This window comes from Cetorhinus maximus, chromosome 11, assembly GCF_964194155.1.
Source record: "Cetorhinus maximus chromosome 11, sCetMax3.hap1.1, whole genome shotgun sequence".
Classification (NCBI taxonomy): domain Eukaryota; kingdom Metazoa; phylum Chordata; class Chondrichthyes; order Lamniformes; family Cetorhinidae; genus Cetorhinus; species Cetorhinus maximus.
Genome location: NC_135889.1, coordinates 78,366,255 through 78,390,883, shown reverse-complemented (window position 1 = coordinate 78,390,883; position 24,629 = coordinate 78,366,255). Strand labels below are relative to the sequence as shown.

At 45.8% G+C, this 24,629-nt stretch overlaps 1 protein-coding gene across 1 annotated transcript in view; it reads left to right on the top strand.

The window, feature by feature from the left end:
• Nucleotides 1-24,629, top strand: part of LOC144686705 (voltage-gated inwardly rectifying potassium channel KCNH7-like) — a 219,550-nt gene that overhangs the window by 37,393 nt on the left and 157,528 nt on the right. The window contains exon 2 of the mRNA XM_078552292.1: nucleotides 12,990-13,204. Coding sequence (XP_078408418.1) covers nucleotides 12,990-13,204 — 215 coding nt within the window. The remainder of the gene's footprint in view (nucleotides 1-12,989; nucleotides 13,205-24,629) is intronic.

Here is a 24,629-nt window from a genome sequence, read left to right as displayed (position 1 = left end):
CGGGTGAATATCCTGACCTGAAAGAACTGTCGACCATTCAGAGGCCAGAAGTTCTCCATTACCGACAGCACCATTGGGAGCACTGGCTGCTGCCAATAATACACTGATGCCTTCACCAGGAATTGTCCCTGGAAAGAGGTAAGTGAGGCAGGATAGGGGTCATGGGGAAGGAGTTGCCGTGAGTGGAGAAGAGTGGGGTGGGGGTGGGTTTTAGCAGCACCCCACTTCCCGATGCCAGGTTCCCCGATCAGACGCTGAGTGCCTGTGAACAAGGGAACTCCCCTACGTAGCTGCAGGCAAACTCCACAGCGTTTGCTGGGTGGCTTTGGGGAGGCGCAGGAGACCCGCACAAGTCCCATTAAATCCCAGTGGGTTTAGCAATAATTGGTCTCATGAGGCTTGTTAATGAGCCTAATTGACATCTTGTCACCAGCATGCATGATTCTTCAAGCTATTCCCGCCGCCAGGAATCAGACACAGGGACTCCCACACAATTCTCTCATTCCCCCATCCCACCTCCTAGCCCCACTGGCCATCATACCGCTCCATCAGGCTCCATTAAATTCCACCGTTAAATTTCATACTGCACTGCAACCAGGTCCTAGGAACCATGTTGCTCGCATTGACCTACACAAGGCATGCTAGTATACCAGTCCACTGCTGCTGATTAATGGGGCATTAGTTATCAATCTGAAAGAAAGGTTCCTCCCTGGTCCTCAGATGAAACAAGGACCTCCACAGTTTTACCTGAAAATCATGATGTCCTATCCGTCGTCACTCTGCTTGTTACTTTGGTAATAAGTTGTCCACTCACCACTTCCTCTTGGAAGAGCTGCAGGCTGGCTTTACGAAATTGCAGGTGCTATGTATTGAATGTCTTTTGAATGTCTTATTGAGCTTGCCGTATTGACAGCTGGGCATTGTGAGATCACAGAGTCCACGTTTGTTTTGGTTCGTTCAGTTACCGCAGTCAATAAACGAAGCACCTTGTTCAACCGCCTCAGCACCTATGTGAGTATTTGTCAACCTCTAAAAGGTTAACGGCAGTACCAATAGTTAAACATAACAAATTGCTGATGAGAACGATGGACCTTTGCAGTAAGGCCACTCGAACAATGAAACAGCTAGTAAAAGGAAATTAATAGTAAAAAAAAAAGTGCACCTGCCGATACTCCTGAAGCGCAATGTTCAAAAACAACAAAGTCCCTGTAGAGTTAAATAAAAAAAGAGAATTGCTGCTACTCTGAAGACTAATGAAAGAAAGAGGCAATTAGAGCAGGGAGCTGTGCGGCAGCTCTGGGTTTATAGAACAAATGGTTCCAATCCGAAAGGCTAATAAGTCTTCTGGAGCGCTCCCAAAGTTCAAAAAAAAGGGGAATCTGCAAGAGCTGAAGTAAAAAGATAGAATTAGCCAGTGTGGAAAGTGCTGCAGTGATTTTTTTTCAAGCGCTTAAAGAAACAAGAGACCCACGATCACTGGGTTCCCGAGATCAGCACGTGAAAACGACAGCGGCAGGGCCGACGGCTGCAGACAGCCCCCAAAGTTCCAAAACAGGACCAAAAGGGAAAAGGAAAGAATCCCAGAGAAAAGAAATGCTCTTACCCTGAAAGTTTTAAAAAGTTTAGAAAAGAAGACCCACAATCGCTGGGAGCCCACCGAAAGCAGAAAAGCATGGGAAGGACCACAGAGACCTAACCAGCGGCTGCTGACAACCTTACCAGACCTATGGGACATTCGATGGGACTGGTGAACAGTGGAGCGCCTACACTGAACGTTTTGAGTATTTTGTCCTTGCAAATGGAATTGAAAATAATAGAAAGGTGGCGACTTTCTTAAGTATAATGGGAGCTAAAACCTTTGGCTTATTAAGAAGCTTGGTGCAGCCTGACAAACCTGGCACAAAATCATATGAGGACATTGTAAAAATCCTGGAGATGCATTTTTTCCCCTAAGCCACTTGTCATAGCAGAAAGATTTAGGTTTCACAGGAGAAAGCAAGAAGAGGGGGAAACGATTGTGCAGTATGCTACAGTACTTAAAAAGCTCACTGAACATTGTGAATTCAAGGAATACTCTCTGTGACAGGTAGGTCTGTGGCCTTTGTACTGAAGCAATCCAGAAACACCTCCTGACAGAGGATAACCGCACTTTGCAGAGATTGCAGTTTCCATGGAGATGGCTGCAAAAGAAGCACAGCAGCTGAATGCATCAACTCGAGTGCATAACGTGACAGTTCAGTGTGCACACAAGATAGCAGGCAGCCAAGAACATTACCGTTACGGAAAACCTGATCACTGAATGTTGGTGCAGAGACCTTGAATGCCGTCAGTGTGGCAAGAAGGAAGACATTGAGCATGCCTGTAAAAACAAAAATGTAGCAGCGAATCAGAAAGGCAAACCAACAAAAAAGGAATCTGCTGTCTGGTGTAACAAGAAGAAAAACTTGTATGTCATGCAGCAGGAACAGGCGGACCAGAGTGACACCGAATCTGAAGAAGGGCCCCTCCACATCTTGTCAGTGGCAGGTGGTTCACAGGGCAACTGGGTAACACCGCTGCTGGAGGACCAACCAATACGTATGGAACTGAATACAAGGGCAGCGGTTTCTCTCGTCCCAGATGCTGTGTATGAGGAGAAGTTCAAAGGTCTTCCCTTGACGCCTGCAAAAATCATTCTAAAACATATACAGGGGAATCTGTACCTATGATGGGCAGAATGCAGAATGGAAGGTAAAGTGGAACTAAATGGACAGACTGCTAAGCTACCACTGTTTGTGGTGAAAGGCAACTACCCAGCTTTAGTTGGTCGGTCATGGCTTGAGAAGATCCAGTTACACTGGACAGAAGTACAAAGCATTGCAAAAGAAGAAACTGGCCTGTCAGCTGTTATTAAAAAACATGCTGTTGTTTTCAAAGGAGATTTGGGAAGCATGAAGAGAATTACTGTAAAATTGAATATCAAAGCTGACTCTCAACCAAGATTTCTGAAGGCCAGGATCGTGCCTTATGCCAACGACCAAAAGTCAAAGCTGATCTGGAGCATCTGGTCAAGATGGGAGTCTTGGTACCCATCTCCCATAGCGAAAGGGCAATACCCATTGTTCCAGTGCTCAATATGCATCTCCATACGGATCTGTGGAAATTTCAAGGTTATTGTTAACCCCGTGTTGTGTGCTGAACAATATCCACTTCCCCATATCGAGGACCTTTTTGCTGGCCTGACTGTTGGACAGAAATTCAGAAACTAGATCTTTTCCAGGCCAACCTACAAATGCACATTGATGAGAAGCCACAAGAATATCTGACCGTCACAGCACACAAGGAACTGTACAGATATTGCTGTTTGCCTTTTGGAAAAACATAACTCCAGCCTTGTTTCAAAGGGCCCTGGACCAGATCCTGAGGAGCTTGCCTGGAGTTCATTGCTACCTTGATGACATCTTGGTAACAGGCAGACCTGATGAGGATCATCTCAAGAACTTGGATGCCACCCTACAAAGGCTAGAGGACTATGGCCTATGGGTTCACAAATGTGAGTTTTTTCAGCTCTCTGTGGAATATTTGTGGCACATCATTCATGCTACTGGGCTTCACAAAGCACCCTCCAAGATCAAGGCTATTGTGAATGCTCGAGCTCCTCAGAATATCAGCCTGTTTCGCACATTCTCAGGGCTACTGAATTATTACGGGAGATTTATTCCACAGCTGGCAACCCTGCTGAAACCCCTACATGAGTTAGAACAAAGCCTGGAAATGGACAGAAGCCTGTGACACTGTGTTCAAGAAGGCTAAAACAGCACTGACAGATTCTGAGGTACTGACATGCTTTGACCCCTCCTTACCTCTATAACTTGCACGTGATGCATCGTCTATGGAGTTGGGGCCGTTGTTTTACACATAATGCCCTCAGGTGTGGAGAGGCCCATAGCTTTCACTTCACAGACTTTAAACAAAGCAGAGCCAATACGGTCAAATTGAACACAAAGTACTGGGAGTCATTTTCAGAATCCAGAAATTTCACCAGTTCCTATTTGGACAGAAATTCATGCTGCTGACTGATCATCGACCACTCACCTCAATATTCAATCCACACACAGGCATCCCTTCTTTCGCTGCAGTCAGGATGCAGCTTTGAGCATTGATGTTGGTTGCTCACGCATATGTCATCAAATATCGAAAACCTACCTTGCATGGCATTGCAGATGGACTTTTGAAGCTGCCACTACCAGTCAGCCATGTGGACACTGCTCAGAAAGACATTTTCTACTTTGTACATGTGGAGAACACACCATCACTTCAGTCCAAATCAAAAAGGCAACTCAAGTGGCCAACATTGTCCAAAGTCATGGACCTTGTGATGCATGGCAATTCTTCCCCAAATTTCCGAGTTTCACCTGACCTTTATCCTTATGTTGCCAGGAGGATAGAGTTAGCAGTCACTTCAGGATGTTTGCTTTGGAGCAAGCGAGTTATTATTCCATCAACATTGAGGAAACCAGTGTCGGACCAACTTCATGTTGGACACTGTGGAATAGTTCACATGAAAAAGATTGCAAGAAACTACTTTTGGTGGCCTGGCCTTGCCTCCCTCCATCTATGGGAGTGGCCAGAAAATCCATGGCAGTGCATCCATGTCGATTTCGCTGGTCCATTTGAAGGAACAATGTTCATGGTGGTTGTAAGTGCGCATTCTGAATGGCCAGAAGTTTCAGTGATGTCCTCTACTACTGCTGAGAGTACAATTCAAAGGATATGAGAAGTGTTCAGTTGTTACGGGTTACCAGAACAACTTGTGACTGACGATGGACCTCAGTTTGTCTCGCAGGAGTTTGAGAATTTTTTGAGAAGTAACAGAATTCATCACATCACCTCAGCACCATACCACCCATCACCAATGAGTTAGCTGATATATTTGTTCAAACCATGAAACACACTTTAATTTCAGCATGAGGACATTCCTCTATTCAAAAGCGTCTGGACACATTCCTGCTGACATACTGAAACATGCCACATGCTACGGCTAAAGCATCTCCAGCATTTCTACTAATGGGACGGCAACTGCGCACTTGCTTTGACCTGCTGAAACCAACAAAAAAACAACAAGTTATGCAAGATCAACAGCATGACCAAATGGAGAGAAGAGCACAAAGATAAAAGGCAAGAATTTTCTGTTCTGGACAAGAAGTTCTAGCTCAGAGCTAAATGGGTTCCTGCTACTGTGATTGCTGAGACAGGACCCATTTCATACACAGTCCAAACTGTGAATGATCTCACCTGGCAGAGACATTTAACCAACTGTTGCCAAGTCAAGCACAATCTAAGGATACACTTCTTCTGAAAGAGCCATCACCAAATCAAGGAATCCCGGCTCCAGTCTCACCTCCTCAGTCTAGCTCCACTGAAGTTGAGGTTGTCTCTCCTTCACCTGCATTAGACACAACTTCAGATTCCGCTGCAGGTCCTGGGTTGCCATCAGTCTCCGATGAGCATTGCTCTCTCAAAGTGTCAGAAGTCCACTGTAACCCACACCAGGAGAGAAGACCCCCTGAATGTCTGAATTTATGAAGTCAGAGACTTGAGATGGGTTCAGAGGGCACAGAGGACATACCTTCTATCCCTAGTCCAGAAAATGTTTTGTTAAACTGACATTTTCAATAACGGGGGAGGAATATGTTATGTATTCATTGTCTTTTGAATGTTTTACTGAGCTTGTTGTGCTTGGCAGCTGGGCATTGTGGGATCACAGAGTCCATGTTAGTTTTGGTTAGTTCAGTTACTGCAGTCAATAAATGAAGCACCTTGTTCAACCACCTCTGCACCTATGTGGAGTGTTTAACAGCCTCTAAAAGGTTATCAGCAGTACAACAGTTAAACATAACAGCAGGCCTGCTGGATTTCCCACCCTCGCAAATGACAGGTTGCTTATAACCAGTGACTAGCACCAGCAGTTTGCCTCCTATAATTTATGAAGTCTGATCATAAAAATCAGACAGAATGGGTCTCCCATTCACCACCCAACCAAATTATGTCATATATCAATATGGCCTTCACTGCATGTTTTTTTTATTCCTTATGGAAAAGGACTTTTAAATAATGGTGGGGAAATTGGTTTCACATTCCGGGGGGGGGGGGGGGAGAGAGACCTTGGTTCCTCCCAACTCATTTCCTGCCCCTCACAACCAACAGCCTTGAAATCAGGAGTGATGGAGAGCCAATTATTCCAGTTTATTGAGTGCATGGATAAATCTTTTCACAGCAATTATCAAGCAGATAAATAAATGTATTACCCTTTTAAAACACTGCATAAATGACCGATGTGCAGTGGAATATGCAATTCCTTGGATTTTAAGGGGCGCCATGGTCCCCGATGCCCAGCTAAAAGGTCGATGGCACGCCTGCCCACCATGATGCTGACTGCCCCTCAGCAAACTAAATGGAAGCAATTGTAATTACTTTAAGGTGAGACTTCTGCTCCTATCTCAGGAGGAAATTCCATCTTAGAGGCTGCCCATCATCTGATTGGCTGGCGGCTCTGTAGTCGCAATAGCACCAGGCAGGAGCAGTGGCTACTGCTAGGCTACAGGCTGTCCCGACAAAGTGGAGCCAGGACATGAAATAAGTCAGGCTGGCAGGCCCTGGCAAGGAGAGGGTTTCAGGGGGGGGCGGAGGGGTGGGGGGGTGGTGAAGGGAGTGGGGACTGGGTTTCCGAGGCCGTGGGTGGGTAAAGAGGGAAGTGTGACCTGGGGTGAATTGGAGGGTGTTCTCTGATGGGCACAGGGAACATGGAAAGAAGAGCACCCCCTCTTTGCCCGACACCAGCCCTTGCAGCTAAAGCTGTTGGGTTTCCTACATGGTGTGGTACAAAATTAGCCATTCTCCAATCCTCCAACATCACTCCTGTAGCCAGAGAGGATTGGAAAATGATGGTCAGAGCTTCAGCTATTTCTTCCCTTGCTTCCTTTAGCACCCTGGGATACATTTCATCATTCCATTTTCAAGGATGCGAAACACCTTAGCATTTCTTCCCTTATGCCGTCTAATATTTCACACTCCTCTTCCTTAACTATGTCTTCTTCGTCCCTCTCTTTTTCAAAAACAGGTGCAATGTATTGGTTACGAAGCATGCCTATGATTTTAAAATGAAGATGTTGTGTTAGTGTATTGTGAAGTGGATATTGACATGTATAATCCTGTACTGATGATCATAAAATGAGAGGGCATTGAGAGAGTGGAATCATTTCCTGTTTGTGTAGGTAGTGACATTGTGCAGTGGAGCTCATAGGGCTACATAGGTACAATCTATAATACTCTGGGCCTTTGGGAATCAAACTACTCTATAAAATTGCTGAGCCCTGTCATGGTCCTGTAGTTTTCCATGTAAATGCAACTGCTTGCTCAAGCATGCAAGGGAGCTGTCACTTGCTTAACACATCTATGGATTACTAATTCGTTTACGTTGCCAAAATCTGAAATGATCCCAAACTGCAAAATTCCAGGGTGATTGAGATGACAATAGCCGCAGACAGTATCTTGCCTGAGGAGCAGCATGGTGGCTAGTCTGCTTGAAGCATGTAACATGACTTAGTCATACTTTCCCATATAACATTTCTGCAGCTCCTGTTTGTATGACAATTACAGATATATATGCATTTTCCTACAGAGTCTGGGCAGGGTGACTGCCAGGTGAATGAACACAACAGTCTGATCTGATCCTCCAAGAAGTAGAGATTTCCAGGGAATCCCCACTATGGCACTCTGGAAAAAAAAAACAATTGTCACAAAGGCTACTAAAAGCCTAAGAAAAAACATGGGGTGGGATTTTACGGTCCTGTCACGACAGGGGCAGAGCCATAAAATGCAGCGAGCCGTTCAAAAGTCCATTGACTTCAGTGGGACTGTGAAATCCCGCCGGCATAAAATTCCACCCCTGGGGTAGCAATGGGCTGGGAGGGTGAGTGGTGGGGAACAACATGAACAAGCAAAATGGTTGAAATTTGACCTTTACAATTTGGCAATCTTCTTGAGGATCTTTAAAGAAAAGACTTGCATTTCTGCAGAGCCTTTCTTGTCCTCAGGACCTTTCAAAGAACTTGAGAGCCAACTAATTGCTTTTGGAGTGCAGATACTTGTTTGTAGGCAGACATGGCAGGGGATTCCCACAAGACCCCACAAGCTGCAATAAACAGTCAATCATCAGCTGATATAGAAACATAGATCGAAGAGACTCAGCATGGATTTGTAAACTATAGATTAGGTCTGACTAATGTAGTTGAATTTTCTGAGGAGGTCACAAACATGGTAGATAGGGGCATTTCCATGAATTTTGTCGATAGGGGCTTCCAGAAGACATCTGATAAGGTTTCCATACAAGGGCTTATCAGGAAATATTAGAACACATGGAATTAGAGGAAGCCTTGTGATATGGGTTGATAATTGGTTGCGAGGTAGGAGACAAGAATAGGGATAAAGAGTTATTCTTCTGATTGGGATGTGACAAGTGGTGTATCCCAAGGACCTGTACAGGAGCCTCAACTTTTCACCATATGAATTAATGCTTTGGATGAAGGAATAGCGAGATGAATATCCAAGTTTACAGATGACATTAAGTTAAGAGGCACAATTAAGTTGTATGGATCAGAGAAGAACATTACAAAAGAATATGGACAGACTGAATGAGTGCGCAAAGCTATGGCAAATGGAATTATGGGAAAGTGAGAGACCATTCACTTTGGATCTGAGAAAGACAAATCGGAATGTTTTCTTAATAGTGAGAAAATAAGAACTGTGGAGGAGCAAATGATTTAGGGCAGGTTTTTCCAGTTGGCGAGTGGGGGCGGGGCCTGCTCACCGATGCATAAAATGATGCGGGGATACGTTGGGCGTGCATCCCGACGTCATCCTGCGTCATTTAGATTTTCAGTTCAGCGGGCGGGCAGCCGAATCGGCTGTGCACCCACTGAACTGTCAACAGCTTATTAAGGCCATTAAAAAACTAATTAACATGATTGATGGACCTGCCTGTCCACGCTTAAGGTTGGCGGGCAGGCCAGGAGCCCAGGCGGGCTTCGGAAGAAACTCCCGGCTGAGGGAATCCCCCCTGCCCGCCCGGGGGCGCCAATCGGAAGCCCACCCGCACCCGCTCTCGCACTTTCCCCGCGATGGGAGGAAAATGTTGCCCTTAGTTGTTCATGTATCACAAATCACTAAAAGTTAGTGCACAGATACAAAAAGTAATCAAAAATGTGAATGGAATATTAGCCTTTATCACTAGAGGATTGGAATGCATAAGTGAGAAGGTGATGCTCCAGTTGGATAGAACTTTGGCCTGTCCCCATCTGGAGTACGGAGTTCAATTTTGAGTCCCAAACCTCAGGAAACACAAGTTGACCTTGGAAGGGATACAGTGCAGATTCAGCATAATGATATAAGGATTCTTGGAATAAGAACGCATAAAATTGGCTTTTATTCCCTTCAGTTTAGAGGTTTGAAAGTTGATGCATTTAAAATGATAGAGATTCAATTGGGTAGGTAAAAAGAATCAATTTTCTCTGGTGGGAAAATTCAGAATAAGATGGCATTATCTTTTTTCACACAAATTAGGAATCAGGAACTCCCCCAAAACAGCTGTGGATGCTGGGTCAATTAAAGTTTTCAAGTCTGAAAGTGAAAGATATTTCTTAGACAAAGATATCAAGGAGGGGGTCTTGTGGTGCAGTGGGTAGCATCCCTACCTCTGAGCCAGAAGCCTGGGTTTGAGTCACACTCTGGCAGTTGATGGTCACAGGAGGTGCATTCATAATGTGGCCAAACAGGTTGATTATCAACCCGCAAATCCTCCCAATATACCAATTGTAGGCAGTAAGAGCAAGAGAGACTCTTGGTCAGCTAGAACCTGCAGAAGGCAACGAGAAACCACTGCAGTACCTTATCAAGCATAACCATGGAACAACACATGGTTGCCAATGCCCTCTTAGGGCATGGTACCTGAAGAGACAGAAAGAGAGAGGTATCAAGGGTTGTGGAACAATGGGGGGGTAAGGAGTTGAGGTGCAAATCAGCCATGATCTAATTGAATGATGGAGTCTCAAGAGGCTTAATGGCCTCCTCCCTTACCTTAATTTCTACTCGTATTTGAAGATCTTCACTTGGGGTGGGGAGAGGTGTGCGGTAAATGTTGTCCAGAATGAAAGAATTCCCAGCTCTTTTTCAATAATGCTGTGGGATCTTATAAGTTCACCTGAACAAGCAAATGAGGCAACAACTTAATCCAAAAGGTGACACTTTAGCCAATGTAGCACTCCCAAAGTATTGCATTGCAATGTTAATTTTGAATTTGTGATCAGGTACTTGGAGTTGGACTGGAATCCACAATCCTCTGACTCAGAGGCAAGAGTACTATCATTTAGCCAAACTGATACTTAAAATATATTTTTATATATGGTTCAATGTAGCATCTTTGACCAATCAATTGATACAGCTGAATAGGCAAGTAGAGTTAATTGGCTGGAAAATAAAATGTTGTGACGTAATTTTCATGTCATTTACATGTATCTGCTCACAAACTGCAGGTGCGCCTGATGTGTTAGATCGTCACCCGATTCTCTGAATGGATTGCTCAGTTAAAGTCCAAAGATTGGCTGCTGTCAATCGAGAAATCTAGCCAATCTAGGCATTCAATGTTAAATTTGGTGAATCAAAAATTAAGAACAAGCTGGGGTAATATGTAAACATTCACCCCATTGGTGTCTTTACCATGCTTTGTAAACATTATACAAGTTGACATTTATTAACTATGCTTGTAATATCTGTGGAATTAACATTTATCATATTGACAGGCAGTATGATTTGGATATCTTAGATCCTTTGTGTGGTGTACGTCAATTGTCCGTTATTCATTGGGACTATTGTTGGATCTAACACTGAATCTAGAACTGTCACTGTCATCCATTTTAAGTGATTTCCTACATTTTGACACATTTAAATTATTTTTTCGATCAGATTGGAAATGGAGGGAAATTGTACAGCAGAGACTTGGCATCATCAAGGAGCTACAATGAAAAAAATACAACTGTGAATTTTTCATTTCTTTTATCTGCAATATTAAGCCACGCTTGTCACTGCCAGATACCATATCAAGTTTGTTATGCTGCCAACATTTTTATTAATATCTTCCTTAACATAGCATGACACCTGATATCATCAGAGTTCTGTTCACTTTCCTTAAAGGTCAAGCAACAGGATTGAAACTTTTATCAGAAACATAACAAAGAAAAACAATTTAAACAAGTGCTAGCTTTATTTCTGCAAGTACATATCACATTATTTCAAGATTTACTGTAGTTTTCCATTTAAACATAGGTTAGAAGTGATGTTTCTTTACTAGTAAGTTGACTCGGACATGCTATTCCATTATGTGGTTAATGATGTGGTTATTAACAAAGGCCTAGATGTTTAGCCTAACAGTCATTCCCTGCTGAACCAAATCAATGCTATTGGCGATTACACTGTTAGTAAACTTTTGGTACTGCCTCAGAATGTTACCACAGCTGTTGTGACTGTTGCTGTAAGTTATTTAGAAACAATTTAGTTCTGCATTTGGAGGTTTAGACATTTTTAAAAAAGTGCTATTGATTGTCACTAAAAGTGCAGAGACCTCACCTAATTAAGATGATAATGAACTTGTGCATCTTAAGATTTCTGTCATGGCAGTATTTATTTTAGTACTCCTTTCATCTTGCACCTAAATAAGCAAAGATATTGTAAACCATTCTTGTTCATTATCTGCTGATTATTGAGTAACTGTTGTTAAACTGCTGAGTCTAATTGTCAGGCAACTTGAATGTTATGAACTGAAACAACCCAATGCTGTAGAACAGTAAATGCTCTGACAGAGCTCTGACAAGCTACACAGAGAGCAGAGTTTTCTCTTGAGTCCACCATTGCAGTTGAATCAGACAGAGATGGCATGTCTCTTACCAGGTTTAGAGTGGATTTGTAGAGACTCCTTCCAACATCCTTATCAATGAAGCCAAAAACAGATTTGAAAGAAGAGCACATAAAAATGCTAGGGGAAGTATACAATCAAATGACACTGTCACTTCAGTTAGCACAAATGGAAAAATATCATCTGGTTATAATTTTGTACAAAATATACTTAGGTTCCACAATATTGAAATGAAACAGGGGAAAGTTCAAATAGAAATAATGATGTAAAATGCATTTTAGTGACAAGATGTCACTTGATCTTTAAATGGTAACATGACTTCATTCATGGATCATAGCTAATGGCAGGAAATTACTTTTCCAAAGCATGTGTTTTTGAAATGCCATTAACTTGTGCTGATGATTTTCAGAAACTTGTTACACAAAAGGCTGTACTGTTTTTGGAAGCACTGAGCCATTTGCATCGACTTAGCCATTCAAAGTATAGATGTGTATTGAACCTGTAAAAATGGCAAAATGTTATTGACTATAGTTCCTGCATCTAGCAGAAATACATGTGCATCTGCAGTTCATCAATCAATGACCATTAGCTGACTGTTAATTGAATATGTGACTATCTGTTCATTAATTTTTTTTGCTGAATTGCCGGATGATATCTGAGTTAGGCATTTGTACTATCGAAAGGTGTTGAGCTTGCATGCAACGTAGTAGCATAATTAACACTGTCTCTGTGTAATATAACTGATCCCATTCCCTGAGGTTGCACTATGTACATCAGGGATGTCCATATTTTGAGCAGATATAATTAATCATTCAAAAATATAATGAATTGAGTTGTTTAGTTTATGTATTTTGAAAATTCATTCAATTGTAATAACTGGAATTAGTAATTTATCTATTTATTATTATTAAATGGATGAAATTGTCCTTCCTATTATGATAATCAAAAAGCTCAATCTACTATTAAGAGAACATACTATGAACTAGTGTAAAATACCTAGTTTGCAGTGTAAAACCTTACATATTTTATTGTGAATTTTCCTCAGGACCTTTTAATCATATCAAGTCAAGCCTACTGGGCTCCACATCAGATTCTAATCTCAACAAGTATAACACAATTAGCAAGATTCCTCAAATTACCCTGAACTTTTCTGATATAAAAGCTGAAAAGAAGAGCTCATCCCCACCTTCATCAGAGAAGACCATCATTGCACCTAAAGTGAAGGAAAGGACACACAACGTGACAGAAAAAGTAACACAGGTAAGAAGTTTGGCCATAGGACAAAGCACAGTTAAAGATTCTTTCCTAAAGATTGTTTTCATGAATAATTATTATTCGTAATTATTTTGCAAACCCATTTGCTGCACTTGTGACTCCCAGTAAACATTGGCTGTAATCACGGAAATCCCCCAGCCAAGAAATAACAGCTAATTATTGCACTTGTTTTGTCAACTAATAACACTGCAATGCCATATTAAATTCTGAGAAAAGAATGGATTTCAGAAAATTCTGCAGACTGTATTGCAAGCAAAGGGAATGATTTTTAAAATTCATTCAAGGGATGTGGGCTTCGCTGTCTTGGCCAGCATTTATTGTCCATCCCTAATGTCCCTTGGGAAAGTGGTGGTGAACTGCCTTCTTGAACCGCTGTAATCCATGTAGTGTAGGTACACCCACAGTGCTGTTAGGGAGGGAGTTCCAGAATTTTGACCCAGCGACAGTAAGGGAATGGTGGTGTATTTCCAAGTCAGGATGGTGACTGGCTTGGAGGGGACCTTCCAGGTGCTGGTGTTCCCATGTATCTGCTGCCATTGTCCTTCTAGATGGTAGTGGTTGTGGGCTTGGAAGGTGCTATCTAAGGAGCCTTGGTGAGTTTCTGCAGTGCATCTTGTAGATGATACACACTGCTGCTACTGTGCGTCAGTGGTGGAGGGAGTAAATGTTTGCGGATGTGGTGCCAATCAAGCGGGCTACTTTGTCCGGGATGGTGTCAAGCTTCTTGAGCTTGTCGGAGCTGCACTCATCCAGGCAAGTGGTGAGTATTCCATCACACTCCTGACTTGTGCCTTGTAGATGGTGGGCAGGCTTTGGGTAGTCAGGAGGTGAGTTATTCATTGCAGGATTCCTAGCCTCTGACCTGCTCTTGTTGCCACAGTATTTATATGGCTAGTGCAGTTCAGTTTCTGATCAATGGTAATCCCCAGAATGTTGACAGTGGGATATTCAGTGATGATAATGCAATTGAACATCAAGGGGAAATGGTTGGATTCTCTCTTGTTGGAGATGGTCATTGCCTGGCACTTGCGTGGCACAAATGTTATTTTCCACTTGTCAGCCCAAGCCTGGATATTGTCCCGGTCTTGCTGCATTTGGACATGGACTATTTCAGTATCTGAGGAGTTGCAAATGGTGCTGAACGTTGTGCAATCATCAATGAACATCCCCACTTCTGACCTTATGATGGAAGGAAGGTCACTGATGAAGCAGCTGAAGATGGTTGGGCCGAGGAAACTACCCTGAGGAACTCATGCAGTGATGTCCTGGAGCTGAGATGATTGACCTCCAACAACCACAACCATCTTCCTTTGTGCTAGGTATGACTTCAGCCAATAGAAAGCTTTCCCCCCGATTCCCATTGACTCCAGTTTTGCTAGGGCTTCTTGATGCCACACTCAGTCAAATGTGGCTTTGATGCCAAGGGCAGACACTCTCACCTCTCTTCAGGAGTTCAGCTCTTTTGTCCGTGTTTTGAACCAAGGCTGTAATGAGGTCAGGAGCAGAGTGGCCCTGGCAGAACCCAAACTGAGCATCAGTGAGCAGGTTATTGCTAAGCAAGTGCTGCTTGATAGCACTGTTGATGACCCCTTCCATTACTTTACTGATGATCGAGAGTAGACTGGTGATGCGGTAATTGGCCGGGTTGGATTTGTCCTGCATTTTGTGTACAGGACATACCTGGGAAACTTTCCACATTGCTGGGTAGATGCCAGCATTGTAGCTGTACTGGAACAGCCTGGCAAGGAGCACGGCAAGTTCTGCAGCACAAGTCTTCAGTACTATTGCCGGAATATTGTCAGGGCCCATAGAATTTGCACTATCCACAGCCTTCAGCCATTTTTTAATATCACATGGAGTGAATCAAATTACCTGAAGACTGGCATCTGTGATGCTGGGGACCTCCAGAGGAGGCCAAGATAGATCATCCACTCGGCACTTTTGGCTGAAGATTGTAGCAAATGCTTCAGCCTTATCTTTTGCACTGATGTGCTGGGCTCCTCCATCATTGAGGATGGGGATATTAGTGGAGCCTCCTCCTCCAGTGAGTTGTTTAATTGTCCACCACCATTCACGACTGGATGTGGCAGGACTGCAGAGCGTGGGCTCTGATCCATTTGTTGTGGCATCACCTAGCTCTGTCTATCACTTGCTTCTAATGCTGTTTGACATGCAAATAATCCTGCGTTATAGTTTCACGAGGTTGACACCTCATTTTTAGGTATGGCTGGTGCTGCTCCTGGGATGCCCTCCTGCACTCTTCATTGAGCCAGGGTTGATCCCCTGGCTTGATGGTAATGGTAGAATGGGGGATATGCCAGGCCATGAGGTTTACAGATTGTGCTCGAGTACAATTCTGCTGCTGCTGATGGTCCACAGAGCCTCATGGCTGCCCAGTCTTGAGTTGCTTGATCTGTTCAACACCTATCCCATTTAGCCCGCTGGTAATGCCACACAACATAATGGAGGATATGCTCAATGTGAAGGTGGGACTTCATCTCCACAAAGACTGTGCAGTGGTCACTCCTACTGATACTGTCATGGACAGATGCATCTGCAGCAGGCAGGTTGGTGAGGATGTGGTCAAGTATGATTTTCCCTCTTATTGGTTCCCTCACCAACTGCCGCAGACCCAGTCTAGCAGCTATGTTTAGGACTCCTACCTTTTAGGACTTGGCAACTCAGTCATTGGTGGTGCTACCAAGACACTCTTGGTGATGGACATTGAATTCCCCCACTCAGAGTACATTCTGTACCCTTGCCACCCCCAGTACTTCCTCCAAGTGGTGTTCCATATGGAGGAACACTGATTCATCAGCTGAGAGAGGGTGGTGCGTGGTAATCAGCAGGAGGTTTCCTTGTCCATGTTTAACCTGATGCCCTGACACCTCATGGGGTCCGGAGTTAATGTTGAGGACTCCCAGGGCAACTCCCACCTGACTGTATACCACTGTGCCGCCACCTCTGCTGGGTCATTAAGAAATGAATTGACCCACTTGTGAATACTGCCCGTCCAACCTTAAGGTTGGCGGGCAGGCAAAAAGCCCAAGCAGCCTTCGCGATTTTCAGGAAACTTCATCCACGGGCGGCATGAGGTTTCCTGAAGCTTTTATTAAATAAATAAATAAATCTCCACAAATATAAAAACATGTCCCCGCTCATGTGACACAGTCACATGAGGGGACATGTTTAAATAAATTTTTAAATCATTTCTTTAATTATTTTAATATACATTTAATCTCCCTGAGGCAGCTCTGTGCCTCAGGGAGCTGGCCACGACTCTCCCTCCTCCCCCCGCCCATACAGGTAACACTGAGCGCTACCAGTCGCTTATTACACTGGGTGGGCCTTAATTGGCCCGTCTGCGTAAAATGGCGGTTCGGAGCCGATCGTGGGTGGCGATCAGCTCCCTGCCCGCCCCTGGCCACTCCCGCCCGCCATAGGGAAAATCCTGCTCTAAGGGTTAAGGGGAGCGGGCAGGAAAATGGAGTTCAAGCCCAAGATCAGCCATAATCATGCTGAATGGCTGAAACAGGCTCAATGGGCCATGTGGTCTACTGCTGCTCCTATTTCTTGTGTTCTTGTGTACCTATTACACTGTGATACCATACTTTGTCTGTATGAGGAGAGAGCATGTTTTTCACTAAGTAATCCACTACAGCCCTAACTTTTCAGTCCTAACAAAATTTCCTTTACTCTTGCTGTCAGCATGTAGGGCTCGCTCCACCGGATCATTCAAAGCAAGCCCACACTCCTCTTTACAATGCTTCTGGTACCTGAATTAATGAAATTATGAATAGAGGTCCGCTCCTTGAATATTAGCCACAAATCAGATAAATCAATAAACTAGCATGTCTTAAAGGGATAATTCTCACTTTTAAAGGGGAGTTTCCTATCTTTGAAAGTGGGGTAACAGTTTAAGCATTAAGTGTAGATTGCTAGTGGGTCCAATAACACCTGCCTTTAGTTACTATGCCTTGGAAGTGATGATGGACAAAGCACAGTGAGAGAAGACGCCGTGTTTGGTGCTGATTGGCACCCAGTTGTAAAAATACAGGTGCAAGCTACATGGATGAATGGCACTGAGACAGTAGATGCAGTTATCAGATCTACCACATCAGAGAACAAATAAGGAAATGTTCACTGACATCAAGAGAGAACTAAGCCATGGATAAGTGTTTTTATATTCATGCAAAATCATCCTTTGTGTAATGCAAGTGTTTGTTGTGCTCTCAAAGTGAAAAGCATATAGCTTTGTCATTTTTTGCAAGCTTTCTTTGTCATTTTTTGTAACATGTAAGGAGCAATAATACCATGCACATCACACTTTCCAGGTCATTTGCAAAAGACTCACCAGAAAAAGCACCATGAAAAGGAATGTGAGAAAGCCTTACACTGGGTAGAAGGTGGTTTGAACGTAGTGATGCTGTATTGGGCACTTATTTACATTTGCAGTACTCTGCTGTGCTGACAGGTCAAAATTGTTCACATCTGTCAGGAGAGGAAATGGGTCAGCCATGCTGAAGTAGCTATCTGTTTTAGAGAAGATGGGCCTTTTTTTTTGATGCAAATCGTTAGAGTTCAGTGGTGAGGGCAAGTTTGGAGTTTTGATGCCATCATCTACCAAGTAACATCCATGTATGATCTCTCATACAATGGCTCTGTTTCTAAAGCCTCAGAGCTACATTTACTAACCATCTGCATAATGTGCTATAAGCCTAATGATCTTAGCTATCTTGAAAATTATTGGCTGGGGTTGCACTGTAGTTCTTACTAGTTGTCTTCTCCTGCTGCTATTTTCCATGTTAGGGAAATGGTGCCATCACAGCACTTCACATCAAATACTCTCCCTCCTGTGCCTCAAACAATGGCGAGAATTTTCCGTTCACATTGGCAGCGGGTGTCACGGCAGGCAGTAGGGGGGAGAATTCGGCGGGAGGGGCAGAAATCGATTTCACGCTGGCGTGGGAATCATTCGATGGTGTCCGCCATGGTGGATCGTGAATCCTGTTGGAGGCCGGTGTGAACCCGATTTGCATCCTACTAATGGGATGCAAAGTAAGGCCTGACCGGAATTGACCCCATGCCCAATTCTCCGTTATACCGGCGGGAAATCACGCCGGCCCAGAACACATCTGGACAAGCGTGACGTGCAGAAGTTGAGACTTACCTTTGGGGCCTTGCACAGGTCGCAAATGTCCGAGAAGAAGATGCTGGAGCCCTACAGCTACTGGATCCTGGAGGAACACGTGCAGCACATGGTGAGCGGGTCAGCATGCACGTGACTCCGCTGTGAAGCAGTTTCGACTTCGCTGACTCTTCGGAACTTCACAGATTTTGCTAAGGGCTCACAGCATCTTCAATGGTATCCGTTGATGCTTCGGGCCTGCTTTGGAACTTCTTGGACTTCGCCATGGGCTTGCACCATCTTCCATCGTCTCCGTCGGTGCTTCGGAACTTCAAGGACTTTGGATGGGCTGTATGGATGATCGGCGAAGGGAGTGGGGGAGAGGAAGGTCTAGGTACGAGTGGTGTACCGGGGCGCAAGTGAGGTCTGGGTGCGGGGGGAGAGGAGGTGCGAAGGTGTCGGCAGGGGTGAGGTTGGGGGGGGGGGGGGGGGGGAGTGCGCGAAGGGTTCGGGGGAGCGGGATTGGGAGACGGGCAAAGTGTAAAGGGGGAGGAAGGTGCAAGTGGGGGAGAAGGTGTAAAGGAGGGAGCTCAGAAGGGGCAAGGTGGCCAGGAAGAAGGAGGGAGTTCGGAGGGGGGAAGGCTCTGGGGTTAAGAGGGAGTCCAGAGGGGGGAAGGTGACCGGGGGCAGGGGGGAGTATGGAGGGAAAACGTGTCCTGGGGGAGAAAGGAGTAAGGGTGGAGGAAGATGTAAGGGTGAAAGAAGGTTTAATCGGGGAGGAAGGTTTAAGGAGGAGGAAAATGTAAGGGGGGTGCGAGGTGTTGGGGAGATGCAATGTCTTGGTGAACGTGCAAGGGAGGGGTCTGTAGTGTCAATGACTGCCTCTCGGAGAGTGAACTCAGGATAGGTGTGGTAGGAGGGGATGCTTAGAGTAACAAGGGGCAGAGGGAACCGGTAGGGTGGGAGGGTGAGGGTGTGACGATATGGGTAGGAGGGACAGCGAGGATGTTTGGTGGGAATACGGAGGTAAACATGGACATGGGGGTTGGGAAGAAAGAGGTCAGGGAGGTCAATGTGGATGGGGGTGGGATTTTCCGGAAGGTGGGGAATGTGCACATTCACATGGACATCCTGGAATGGCAAGGGTTTGGGCTGGAAGATCGAAGGTTATGGCAGGATGGTCTATGGTTATTGGGGAAAGGACATGAGTGACTGGGGGAGGGGAAAGGATGGGGGAGCTCACGAGGAATTTGACCACTGCCATCTTTTCAAAGTCAAAAGTGAGCGGAATCTCGTGTTGGAGGGGAACAGGAACAGGGAGTGCGGTTAGTGGGTGGGTGGAGATGCAGCTTGGCTCAGATGGACAACTGAAAGAGAACCCCAGCAGGCAGCTGAAAATGTTCGGGACAGTGAGATGAGTGCGATGGAGGAAGGCTCCGTGTTCATGGGGGACTTCTTGCATGAGGCTCCGAAAGGCCCTGCCACACACACACATTTCTCCCCCCAGAACCACTCGTGGTTCCCCATACATGCAGCTGAATTGTTAGTGAGGGGGCGCAGGGGGAGCTTTAAAAGTGAGAATTATCTCTAAACATTCGAATCAATCTAAACATTCCATCAATGGCACTGAAAGACAACATTACACGTTGCTCAGTGAAAGTGAATATATTATCAAATTACAAAGTGACAAAATTTGTTCACCCATGCCACCAATTGTGACCAGGATTTCTTAATCTTTCTAGGCCTACCACTTTCTCTAGGTGCTGCCCTGACATCGCAGCAGGGGTGGAGACAGCCTGTGCAATGGTTGGCCCTGTTACCTCTGATGACTTCGCCATGTGTCCTCTGGACAGCTGAGGCCTTGAGGGCCCCGGCTTGCTTTGGCTGTCCTCCTGTGGCCCAGCTGCTCCCTCTGCGGTGACAGAGGACGAGGTTGAAGGGGTCCCAGGCAAAGGGGACTCGGAGGGAGCAGACAGCCTCTGAGATTCCTGAGAGGATGACCAGAGGTGTTGGGGAGATGCAATGTCTTGGTGAACGTGCAAGGGAGGGGTCGCTTGTCCCTTCCGCTTGTCCTCCCTTTGGCACCCAAGGGCCCCAGCCTGTGACTCCATGAGAGGAAGGAGCACCTGGAGGAACGTCAAGATGCCCCATTTCCCTCTTGTGTTGCCACTGCAGGAAATCACCCATGGCTGCCGCAATGGGGTGCAGATCTGCTCGCATCTCCGCGTTCTGCTGGACTAGGGTCTCCATAGCATCGGCCATCCTCACCATGAGACCTCCATACGTGCACATGTGGGCACCACTTCATCAGAGAGCAGGTGGCTGAATTCTTCCAACTCACGTGCCGCACTGTTGAGGGCTTCCAACAGCTCTACGTGATGTTCCCCTGCCTTCTGCTGACTGTCCATGATGATTTGGAAGGCCGAATCCAGAGGCTCATCACGTGACTCGAACCTCACAGATGCCTCTTCCCCAGGAGTCCTCCAAGTGCTGGCGAGCTCAGCTGAACCTGCCTCCCCCTGCTGCTGACGCGTGCCCGTGCAGTGACCACCAGATTATGAACCTAAATATGCTCTAGATCTAGGTCCCACCAAGTTGTGTGTCTCTGTGTTGGTGGAGGGTGTGGGTAAGTGCTGCAATGGGTCTTCCAGGCTGCTTATTTCCAGCTCTCCAAAGGAGGAGATGTCCTCTTGGCTAGAGGCGAGGACCTGGTTGGAGCTGAGGGACTGTCTGGCTGAGGGTGGCAGTCACTTGGCAGAGCTCCCTGTGAACCAAAGTAGAGATAATTAATGCATGGCAGCAGAGTCAAAAGCAGGAGAGAGAGCACTCACAGTTGCGTTGAGGGGGGGATGAGGTGGTGCAGGATCCTCATGAGGGTGTTCACCACCAACTTCACCGTTGCCGCAGGCACAGTCCACGTCCTCACCAGTCAGTGTGATGGCACGCTCCTCAGAGTGAGTGAGGGGGCGAATGTCGGCCACTCCATTCCCAATCTGAGACCTCTCCCTGCTGATGTGAGCCAGCTTCTCCTGCAGGAAAACAGATGGAGAGAGTGTGAGCAGGATGCATGGCACTGTGTGGAATGCTTGTGTGGTGAGTGGAGCCATGGATGGGATGAGGACGTGAGCTCCAGAGGATATGAGCCTGATGGAGATGTGAGGGTGTTTTTAAGAGTTAGTGGCGTTGCCCTATGAGGTGTGAGATCCCTGTGGATGTTTGATGGGTTTGTGAGTGTGTGAGTTGAGAGTGATGAGAAGAGTGACTTACCCTGGGGGAACAGATGAGCACTGCCACTGGGTGGCTGTTCTCTTTTGCAGGGCATTGGCGCTGACCACCGCTGCCACCGCCTCCCATGCTAGATTGGTGACCTTGCTTGATGGGCTTCACACAGATTGGAGGTAGAGGACATCATGGCAGGCCTCCACTGCATCCAAAAGGTGCTGGAGGAATGCGCCACTGAATTGGGGGGCTGCAGTCTTCTTGCCTTTCGGGGCCATGTCTTCTATGCAGCAGTCCTGGGCTAGAAGCACTGAGAGGTGTGCACGCGGCTGCACTTTAAATATGGTGCCCAGCGTGAGGAAGCAGCGACGTGATGGCCTGGCGGATGAATGAGAGCCCGCCCGCCATCGAAACGACGTGTTTCCTGGGAACGCATGATTAATGAGACAGTTTTGAGATGATACGTCATGAAAAGCCACCATTGCGGCCGACGAGTAAAACGTTCTTTTTCCTGCCCACTACCGCACTCAGCGCAAATCTGGGATAATTCCACCCGGCTCAGTTGAACCTGCTCTTCCTGCTGCAGACGTATATCACGAGGTAGCCACCAGATTTTGAACCTGAGCCTGCTCTTGATCTCACTTCCACCGAGATGTGTGTCTCTGCACTTGTGGAGGGTGTAGTTAAGTGCCGTGATAGATCTTCCAGGCTGCTTATATCCAGCTCATCAATTGAGGAGGCGTCCCCTTGGCTGGAAGTGAGGACGTGGATGGATCTGGGGGATTGGCTAGCTGAGCCTGTCACTTGGCAGAGCTCCCTCTGAACCAAAGTAGAGATAATTAATGCATGGCAGCAGAGACAAAAGCAGGAGAGAGAGCACTCACAGTTGTGTTGAGAGAGGGATGATGTACTGCAGGATCCTCATGAGGGTGTTCACTGCCAACTTCATCGTCACCGCAGACACGGTCCACGTCCTCACCAGTCAGCGCAATGGCACACTCCTTAAAGTGAGTGAGGGGCCTAACGTGGGCCACTCCACCTACAGTCTGGGACCTCTCCCTGCTGCTGTGAACCAGCTTCTCCTGCATGAAAACAGATGGAGAGAGTTTGAGCAGGACACGTGGCACCTAGAATGTTTGCGTGGTGAGTGGAACCATGGACGGGATGAGGACGCGAGCTCCAGAGGATATGAGCCTGATGGAGATGTGAGGGTGTGTGTGAGAGTTAGTGATGTTGTCCCTTGAGATGTGAGATCCCTGTGGATGTGTGATGGGTTTGGCAGTGTGTGTTGAGAGTGATGCGATGGTTGACTTACCCTGGCAAAATGGATGAGATAATTCACCCTCTTCCTGCACTGGATGGCTGACCTCCTCTGTGCTCCGTTGGTGCCGACCGCTGCTGCCACAGCCTCCCAGGCCGGATTGGTGACTCTGGTGGACCTCCTGCGGCCAGGCCAGTGGTAGAGGAGTTTGTGACGGCCTTTCACTGCATCCAGCAGGTATCCCAGAGAGGCGCCACTAAATTTGAAGGCTGCTGTCACCTTTGCTTTCAGGGCCATCTGTCGCCTGGAGCAGTCCTGGTCTGTAGGCATGAAGTAGGCATGCAGTCTGGTACGCTTTAAATATGGCTCCCAGTGCGAGGAATCGCTGAGGTCACGGCGTGGCGCGAAAATCCAAGGCTGCCTGCCAACAATCCAGCATGTTTCCTGTGAATGCATTATTAATGAGGCAGGACGCGCCAGGAAGCGGACAATGCAGCGCAAAAATCCGCCATTGCAGCCGGCGGGGAAAACATAATTTTTCACGCCCGCTACTGCTCTTAGTGCAAATCTGGGACGATTCCACCCAATGTAATTTGTGAATTTCAGCATGCATTACTGGGTGAATCACAGCTCTGCTGGAGGGGTTTATTCAAATGCAAGGTACAGTTGATCAAATGGTGTGTTCACAGACATTTGCAGATGAACAAAGCAATAAGGCAACAAGCACAGAAAACAATGTTCTTTCATAAACACTGTGTCTTAATGCCATTGAGATCTTGAACATAGAGTTACAGCAATTTTTCCCAGCTGGATTTGACCCACTGGGATATCATTTGAAAACAGCATTCATGGCTGATTTTGCTCATGTTGGAGATATTCTGTCAACTGGCTAATTGCTGATCACAAGAAATCAAGCCAGGGCAGGAGAAAAGTTTAATGATGCAGCAGCCTCTGTGGTCACTGCTATATTCTCCCACTCCAGCCAGGTCCCTCAAAGGATTTAGGATGTGCCAGAATATTAAAGTGCATCATCAGACATGACACTGTCTGTTGCAGGCTACATTCAGAGGTTGACAGCCTTGAACATCCAAACAGAGTCAGAGCAATCAATAGCAGATTACAACCACATTCCCTTCTCTCACAGAAGGCTTACGTTGAAACAGTCAAATTTTAATGAGTAAGATGAACACACCTTATATAAGCACCAAGAGAAAGCATGGATGTTGTGTTTTCTGCCTCAAGGGATATGCAGAGATGACACACCAGCTGCTGCATGTAGGACTTTTTATTCAGTGCTTTAAAATATCTGCTCTCATGGCTATGGTAGCTTGCCTCAGTTTAGCTTCTTTTTTTAAGTGACCATACCCTGGCTTATCTAATCATACACAATTAGCAGTCAATAGACATAAATAATGAAACACCAAAAAATTGAATACTACAGTGAGCATATACCATATGGTTTTAGGTAAATGTGAATTATAAAAGCACACAGTAATTTGAGATCTTTTAATATTACCTTTGAATGAAGCTTTTTTGGAGTTGAACTGTGGGATATGATTGCTAGAATTTTCAGTTGCCCTGGAAATACCTACACATATATCCGTCTATCTATCTCACTTTCATCATTTAAGACACTTCTTAAAACCTGCCTCTTTGACCAAGCATTTATTCATCTGACCAAATAACTCCATATGTGGCTTGGTGTCATTTTTTGTTTATTAGTACTCCTGTGAAGCGCTGTGTGATGTTTCATTACTTTAAATGCACTGTATAAAAACAAGTTATTGATGGTGCAGCAGCGG